The sequence below is a fragment of the Gopherus flavomarginatus genome, chromosome 2, assembly GCF_025201925.1.
Source record: "Gopherus flavomarginatus isolate rGopFla2 chromosome 2, rGopFla2.mat.asm, whole genome shotgun sequence".
Taxonomy (NCBI): Eukaryota; Metazoa; Chordata; order Testudines; family Testudinidae; genus Gopherus; species Gopherus flavomarginatus.
In genome coordinates, this window is record NC_066618.1 from 217,038,818 (window position 1) to 217,047,098 (window position 8,281).

The window sequence follows — 8,281 nt, forward strand, 5'->3', positions numbered from 1 at the left end:
CATCTTTCTCAGGTTGCAAGAGCTCTGTCTCCTTGTGTCTGTCTGATGATAGATGCCAAAGATAGCTTCTGGTTTGCTTATATCTTCTGAAGTTCAACGAGTTTGCCTCAAGAGGCAGGATGATGTCATGCTGTTCTATGCAAATAGAGCTTCCATTGTATTTGCTCACACCTTGGCCACGTCCAGACTAGAAATTAAAATCGATTTTAGATACGCAACTTCAGCTACGTGAATAACGTAGCTGAAGTCGAATTTCTAAAATCGAGATACTCACCAGTCTGGACGGGGCGCCATCGATGTCCGCGGCTCTCCGCGTCGATTCCGGAACTCCGTTCGGATTGATGGAGTTCCGGAATCGATGTAAGCGCGCTCGGGGATCGATACACCGCGTCCAGACTAGACGCGATATATCGATCCCCGAGCAATCGATTTTAACCCGCCGATGCCGCGGGTTAGTCTGGACGAGGGCCTTGATTAATCTCAATAGACAGGTAGATAGCTGCCATCTGTCATGTCTGGGAGAGAACCTGCCATAGACCAAAGCATAATGTCATTATGTATCCATATTTCCTCATATATTATTAATACATACATTTCACAATTATATTAATCACCAGTGTGTCAGAGGCTTTCATGAAACACCTCACTCAATAAATGTTTATAATACAGTAATATTGTATGCAATCAGTTGATTCAATTACTTATCATGTCAGGCTCAGCCCCTCTGTGTTTATAGATCAGCACGCTTTTGCAGTGCAAAAGTAAAAACCCAGGTCAAGCTTCTCTCTCCTGCTGGGGCATAGATGCCATGCTACCTCTTCCACCAGTTGTTAACTTGACAATTTTGTTCACTTGATATGTAAATGTACCTTCATTGTCTCTGCCTGATGACCAGGCTGCTGATCAGAGGAGAAAACACATTCCTTTGCTTGTCTAGGGCAGACCTGTTTAACAACTCCCCTAGTAGGCCTGGTTTAAGCACACTTCAATCATAATTCTAGCATATATCTATACCTCTTAATACACAGGTGCATACATCATACAAGAATATTAATGATCAGTGAGTTTTGGTTTTCAAATGATACCTCATAAGGCATATTCTGTACAAAGATTATTACAGTAGTGTGTTGGGTGTGAATACAGGGGGCAGTGTTTCTCAAATGTGGCCACTGTGGGAGGTTTTCTTGTGGCCACAGCCTCCTAGGCAATGATGGGGGGGCTTAGTAAGTCTGCTGTGAAAAGTGATATTAACAAACACACAAATATCACTTTTCAGAGCAGACTTACTTATAGCTATTGTGGCAAAGTACCTGTTTCCCCTCCACTGGCTCAGTCCCCTTTTTCCTTAGAGACACAGGCTTGGGCAAAGTAAAGTCCTTCCTGGCCAAGCAGGGTCTGGCTGATCCTTTTCTCAGTCAGTCCCTTGCTCTGTTTTTCTCCCCTTCTGGGAAGGGTGCAAGTCTTCCTGGCTGGAAGAGTCAGAGTCAGAGTCTTCCCCACTCCCTCTGCCCCCACCATCCCTGCCAGGGAGGGTTTAAAAAGGTCTCCAGCAATTTGGGCCAGCTGAGCCTAATTAGTTCCCTGGCAACCCCTGTTCTAGCTGAACCTTATTTCTCCATGGCTATCTCCCCCCAGTGAATAGGGAGAGGCCTTTTAGCTCCTCTGGGACTAATTACTATCCCTCCTTTGGCAGCTATTTGTCCTGGGTTTGCCACACTATCAAGTCTTTAAAAAAAAAACAACCCCCAAAAGCAAAAGAAACACCAAGAAAAAAGACAAGAATGTTCAAAGCACCTTATTTATGTTTCTATTCTGGTTCGGTCCAGTAAAGAATAGAGACAACTGTACATTATTCTTATTATTGAGTCAGCAAAAAAACCCAACCACAACATTGATAAATTACAATGATTTGGACATGTATATGTGCATATTTATTTGGTTTTCCTAAAGTTAATTAAGTATTTTAGGAAAAATTGTCGGAGCAGCCACCAGCAAGAGTTAGTAGCCTCACTCTGAGGCCACCAAAAAATTTGTTGTGAGAACGCCTGGCTTAGGGTCATAGCACCTAAGCAGTTCCTTCTGTGAATAAGTTAGGTGCCTGCCTCTCCCCATATAAACAGGGCCGGCTCCAGGTTTTTTGCCACCCCAAGCAAAAAAAAAAAAAAAAAAAAAAGCCGGAGTGCTGCCACTGAAGCAAAAAAAAAAGGGGGGAGGGGTGGAGTGCCACCCCTTGAAAAGTGCTGCCCCAAGCACATGCTTGGCACGCTAGTGCCTAGAGCCATCTCTAAAGGCTTGAGAAGGAGGAACAGAAAACCACTTTATAACTCTTAGCCATGGGCAGCAGATATAAGACGCATGGGGAGTCTAAGCCTCCCCAAATGGGGCAAGAAATGCTGGGTACCTCCCTTTGGAGCACCACTGCCCAAAGTGCTGAGAAGTGAAGGGGCCATGGTGGCTGGACCATGGTCCCACCCATGCTCTGCCCCGAGGCCCTGCTCCCGCTCAGCCTTTTCCCCCTGACACCCCGCCCTCACTCCACCTCCTCCCACTCCACCTCTTCCGCTGATCCCCCTCCCCCAGTGTACACCACTCGCACTTCTCTGCCCCCTTTCCCAAGGCCTCCCCACCTGCCAGAACAGGGTGGGCCAAGTGATTCTGCCTCTCACTGACTGGCCCAGCTGTGGGACTGCTGCTGTGCTAAGGCTGAAGCAACTCAGCTACGGGGGAAACGATGGGGGCAGGGGGTGGAGAGGGGCGAGCCAGGCATGAGCGGTAGGTGGGGGGACCTCGGGGGAGGGGAGTGGAGAGGAGTGAGCAACTGGTGGAAGGGCTTGAGGCGGGGCTGGAGAGGAGTGAGCAGCAGGCAGGGGGAGCTTTGGGTGGGGGTGGAGACAAGTGGGGTGGCCTCGGGGGAGGGAGATGGAGCGTGGACAGGGCCTCAGAGAGAAGAAGCTGAGCAAGGGTGGGGTCTCAGGGTGGAGCAGGGGTGGGGCCACAAGTGGGTCACCCCCCACAACTTCTAGAGAGCTTTCGGCACTCCTGCCCAGCCTCCCCAGACTCGAGAGTCACGTGCCAAATATGCTCTAAGCCCAGTGGTTAGAGCATTCATCTGGGATGTGCAAGTCTAATTTCAATCTCCCCCTTCCCCTGCTCTGTCAGAGGGTGAGAGAAGATTTGAACAGGTGTCTCCCAGCTCTAAGGTACATACTCCATCCACAGACTATAGGATATTTGATATGGGGCTCCCTCAAGCTCACCTGTTAAAGCTGTTCCACTGTGGCTAAATAATGAAAGTGTGATTGAAAGACGGAACTAGACCCAGGTCTCCCATGTCCCTGGTGAGTGTCCTACCTACCAGGCTACTAGGGTGACAAGATGTCCCGATTTTATAGGAACAGTCCTGATATTTGGAGTTTTTTCTTAGATAGCTCCTATTACCCCACCCCCATCCTGATTTTTCACACTTGCTGTCTGGTCACCCTACAGGCTACCAATCAGAGTCATTGTCTCTCATGCTCTCACTTTCTATCCCAATGACTATTTAAGTATTTTTCCACAGTGCAGCACTCATTGGGCCAGACAGAGGGAAAGAGAGCACAACTGCAAATAACTCCATAGCCCTGTGGTTAGGCCACCCACATGAGAGACCCAGCGTTAAATTCCCCTGCCCCAATTACTCTTTAGTTAGTTTAAATGTGAGAGACTGAGGGAGCCCTACCATGTCTTGGTGGGTGAAGCCTTTGCTCCCCCTGTGGCAGAGGGGGCAATTAAATCTGGGTCTCCCCAATGCCAGGTGAATGCTCTAACCCCTGAGCTAAAAGCTATACGGCAAGTACCTTTTACATTTCTTCCTCCAGCTGGATTTTGTAGCTTTATGGAGGCTAAAAGTCAGACTTAGCCACTAAGTCTGGAGTTTAATCACTTATGTACCTCTGTAGAGGTAATTGGTACCCTGGTAACTAAGGCATCTGACTTCCTAGTTGGAGGGATCGAAGGCACTGTGTCATAAACAAAGTAAATAGTGTCTTGTCAATGTTTTCTGAGATGACCAGATTAATTCTTGTGGCTTCAACACTCATGAGAAATGTAGCCATCTCAAACTCATACCATCATATTGTCCCTCAAATATATGTATGTGTGTCTGTATATACTCATAGCTCAATTGTTTAATGATGCTGTAAGAACTAGGAGAGACATACAATAGTAAAGGGACACAAATGTAAATATAAAAATTATTATAATAAACTTCACATCTGCTATACTTATCACAATATCTTTGTCCTGAGGAAGTTAACCTGTGAAATTCCAAAAGGCTTTTCTACCATGCCACATATCCATTATTATATTAAACTACCAGACAGTGCAGTGAGTTCGTATGGTGTATTAATGCTTGTACTGTTATAGGATGGCCCTTTGTAGTTCAGAAATAATCATGCTTCTTGCAATATGTATGTTAGACTTTTATTGAAGGTAGCGGAAGTACAGTTCTTACAATCCTTTAAATTTTACTGCTACAGTCTAGTCCTTTAAAAGAATAATGCATAAATTGTTCAGTTGTGCAAACTGGATTCCCAGTCAAAATTACTTTTGTGATATTATGGTTCATCTCAAATGCATCATCCTCTATTTCTCTTATATCGTTCATGGAGAGATCCAATAGTTCCAAATTAGCCATGTTGTCAGTGAATGTTTTTGGTAAGATTTTTATGCCATTACAGCATACAGTTAACTCAATCAGATTTTGAAGGCCTGAAAAAATGGGTGGAGTATGGAGACAAGTTTTGTCCAAATGCAGAAACTCTAGCTTAGTATTATTTATAAATAGATTTTTGGGAACATTACCAATACAATTTGCAGATAAATTAAGAACTTCCAGCTGCTCCAACCCTGAAGGGAAGTCAGAAGGCAGCTCTGAGAGTAAATTACTAGACAAGACAAGTTTTCTTAAGGTAAACCTGCTAGCAAACAAGAGAGGTGGAATAGTTTGGATTCTATTTTTAGAAATTGAAAAATGTTCTAGGTTGTGGAGGGTTGTGAATATAGCATGCGATATCTCAGTAAAATTATTATAATCTAGCAGCAAGTCATTAAGACTCTTCAGGTTGTCAAACAAACCCTCAGGCAAATGGCTTATTTCATTGTGGGACAGAACAAGGATCTTAAGATTAGGAATGGGATCAAAAACTCCCTGTGGTATGGTGGAGAGATGGTTACCAGCCAGCATTAAGGTATCAAGCTGGGAAAGCCCCACAAACATGGGTGCAAGCATCTTCAGCCTGTTATTAGAGAGGTCAAGATAGGTGAGTTTTTCTAGGGAGCTGAAGATTGTACTGTCCAGAAGACTCAATCTGTTTTCAGCTAAGTTTAACCAAACCAGTTTCTTTGTGTTCCTGAACAAGTTTGATGGCAAGTCTGTGAAATTGTTCCCAGAGAGATCCAGAGAGAGGATGCTCTTGCCGATATTGTCAAAAGAGTCATTCTGCAGTGACAGCTTGTTGTTGGCTAAACCAAGGAACGTGAGATTGAGAAGGTGCTGAAACACTTCTGGAGAAATTAGGGTTAAATGGTTGTCATTCAAGATCAACGTTTCTGTTTTTTGAGCGATACCATGTGGAACTTCATATAAACGGGCACTCCGGCAATCCATTAGCGAAGGGGTGCATAAACACTTCTGGGGACAGTCTGGCAGTGAAAGGATATATCCAAAGAGCAGCGGAAATAGCACAGGGATCATTATTACAGCCTGCAGGGGAACATAGTGGAGAAAAGGGAACAAATCAACCAACAAATGTGAGTTCCTTCATTTGGGTGTGGTTGTATTTCTAACAAATAAGGCTGTATACATAACATTTTTTCATCTACATCTCACCAACATTGCCAGTCATTTTCAGTAACTAAAACCACCCTTTAACAACATTTAGTGTTTATCTGTTCTTGATCAGGGATGTTTCAGACAGTGCTGCCAAACCTGCCACCACAGGATTCTTAAGGGCTCATGCCATATCCCGGACAGGCTGAAATGCTACAGTGGGGCCAAAGTCTCTGGTGATACTGTAAATTGACAAAGCTGCACTGACATCAGTGGAGCTGCACCATTTTACACTAGTGGAGCATTTCACTTGTGATGTTTACTGATCATATTCTCCAGTGGTGAACGTTATGGAACTCACACATATGTGCCAAAGCAGGGAGTTCTTTTGTGCTTACAGCTCTCTCTGGTGATAGTATGAGCTGCCTAAAAAAATTGAGGTGCTTGCTTCTGATCTCACTTAGACCAATGTAAATCAGAAGTAACTTCACTGAAGTCAATGGGGTTACACCAATGTAAAACTGGCACAAGAGAAACTAGAATTAGGCACAGGATATCTCCCGTTTGATTGCAATCGTGGTGCGTTCTATAGGTTCCCTCCTCCTATTCTCTAGCTGCAATCTTTCATCCACTGTTTACCTAACTACCTCTTCATAACCAAAATACTCCAGTTTTGGTCATATGACATATTTCAGTCTCTCGTTAACTGTCATAGGAGTTTAGAAGACAGGGAAGGGACATTTTGAATCTTTCAGTAGGGAAATACAATCAGGGGCGGCTCTAGACATTTCGCCGCCCCACGCACAGTGGCATGCCACGGGCGGCGCTCTGCCGGTTGCCGGTCCTGCAGAGGGTCCACTGGTCCCACAGCTCCACTGAAGCGCGTGCTTGGGGTGGCATGCCGCGGGGGGCGCTCTGCCAGGCAGAGCGCCCCCAGCGGCATGCCACCGTGCGTGGGGCGGCAAAATGTCTAGAGCCGCCTTTCCATACTGGAATAAGAGTGTCTACAGGAGGATTTATACCCACATAACTAGACTGCTTTAAATTCACATATCCATATAAAAACACTGTGTAGACAACACATTTTACATTCACATGATATTCGTTTACTCCCATATTTTTCTTTCCCTCTATATATGCATAACTTTCATTGCCATCCATGGGAGTTCTGTATATGTAGAGGGGACACAGAACTGAGATCTATTATGTAACTCAGAGGCAGAATTTTGCAGTATTCTCATATTTTGACAGGGTACCAATAAGCATTGACTACAATATTAAATGAAAGTTATCAATCTGATTTCTGTCTAAATGTAACCACTAAATTCCAACTGAAGAGATGGGCTGTGTTTTCTCTGAAAATAATTTAAAGGTGACTTACAAAGTGGTGAAGAAAAAGATTGCATCCATATTTTTTGTGTGTGTGCTTGTTTATGATGTATCAAAAAAGCCCAGAAGGTTGAACATGATTTTTTTAACTGCCGTTTTTTTCTGCCTTTTTTTTTTTTACTGCATTAGAAATCCATCTACTCTGTTTTTCTCGGAAGACTTTCTGGATGACTGAAGAATTAGTGAGATTGATCTCACAAGGAAGAATAGAATGAAATCTTAGCAACTGGGAGGAAATTTTTAACCAGACTGTTCTATAACTTCTTTTTTGTTTTTGTTCTTTTAATTTTTTCTTAATATGTATTTAACTCAAACACCTGGCAAAGAGCTGGTGAAATATTCAAACACACATGTACAATGGAAGGATATGAATGTTTCCTGTACAGTTCCTATGATTCTCCAAACAGTTCTCCAGTAAAAATAGTAAGGACAAGCTTTATATTTCTAAGATAAAAAATAAGAATATTTTTCCTTTTAAATAAGCAAAGCAAAACCAAAAACCTTTCAGAGCTTCTTAGATCATAAAGCAGTAATAAAAAGGGCACAATGCCATTTTTTAAATGTTCATTTGCAGGTCACCTTTAAGAAAACAAGAAAAACTCACCCATTTTTTTATGACAACAGATAAGCAGGGTAAAAGAACTAAAATTGAGTACATCTGTGTCTAATTTTAGATAAATCAACATAAGCATTGCACAAGTTGAAAAGCAAGTTAATATTAGTTTATAGCAAAATAGTTCAAAACAAATGGCCAGTATACTCAACCTGAAATGGTTCCTCTGTGTTTCTTCAGCCGTCTGAGAAATGTAACCAAAGCTAATTTCACAAGCTGTAGCTTTCATTGCTTAACTTATGTTTGTTGGCCTAATTTGTTTATTGAGTAAGACTTCCCAGAAGAAAAAAAAAGGATGATGAGGAAACACAAGAAAACGGTAAACACCTAAATTTTACAGCACCGCTTAGATACTACTGTGATTGGTGCTCTGTAAAAATTTTTGTCAAGTAGAAAAACAATAAAGGATCTGTCCCACCTTGTGATGATTAGCAATCAGCCTTTTGTTACAAGCATGTTTGGATGGCATT

The 8,281-nt window shown here is 43.1% G+C and overlaps 1 protein-coding gene across 1 annotated transcript; it reads right to left on the minus strand.

Moving 5' to 3' along the window:
* Positions 1–4,436: 4,436 nt before the first annotated feature.
* Positions 4,437–8,034, minus strand: LOC127044422 (carboxypeptidase N subunit 2-like). Its single transcript, XM_050939252.1, has 2 exons — positions 7,964–8,034; positions 4,437–5,743 (listed from the first exon to the last, which is right to left on the minus strand). Exon 2 carries the CDS (start codon positions 5,732–5,734, stop codon positions 4,499–4,501), a length of 1,236 nt encoding a protein of 411 aa, XP_050795209.1. The 5' UTR covers positions 5,735–5,743; positions 7,964–8,034; the 3' UTR covers positions 4,437–4,498.
* Between the last annotated feature and the right edge of the window lie 247 nt (positions 8,035–8,281).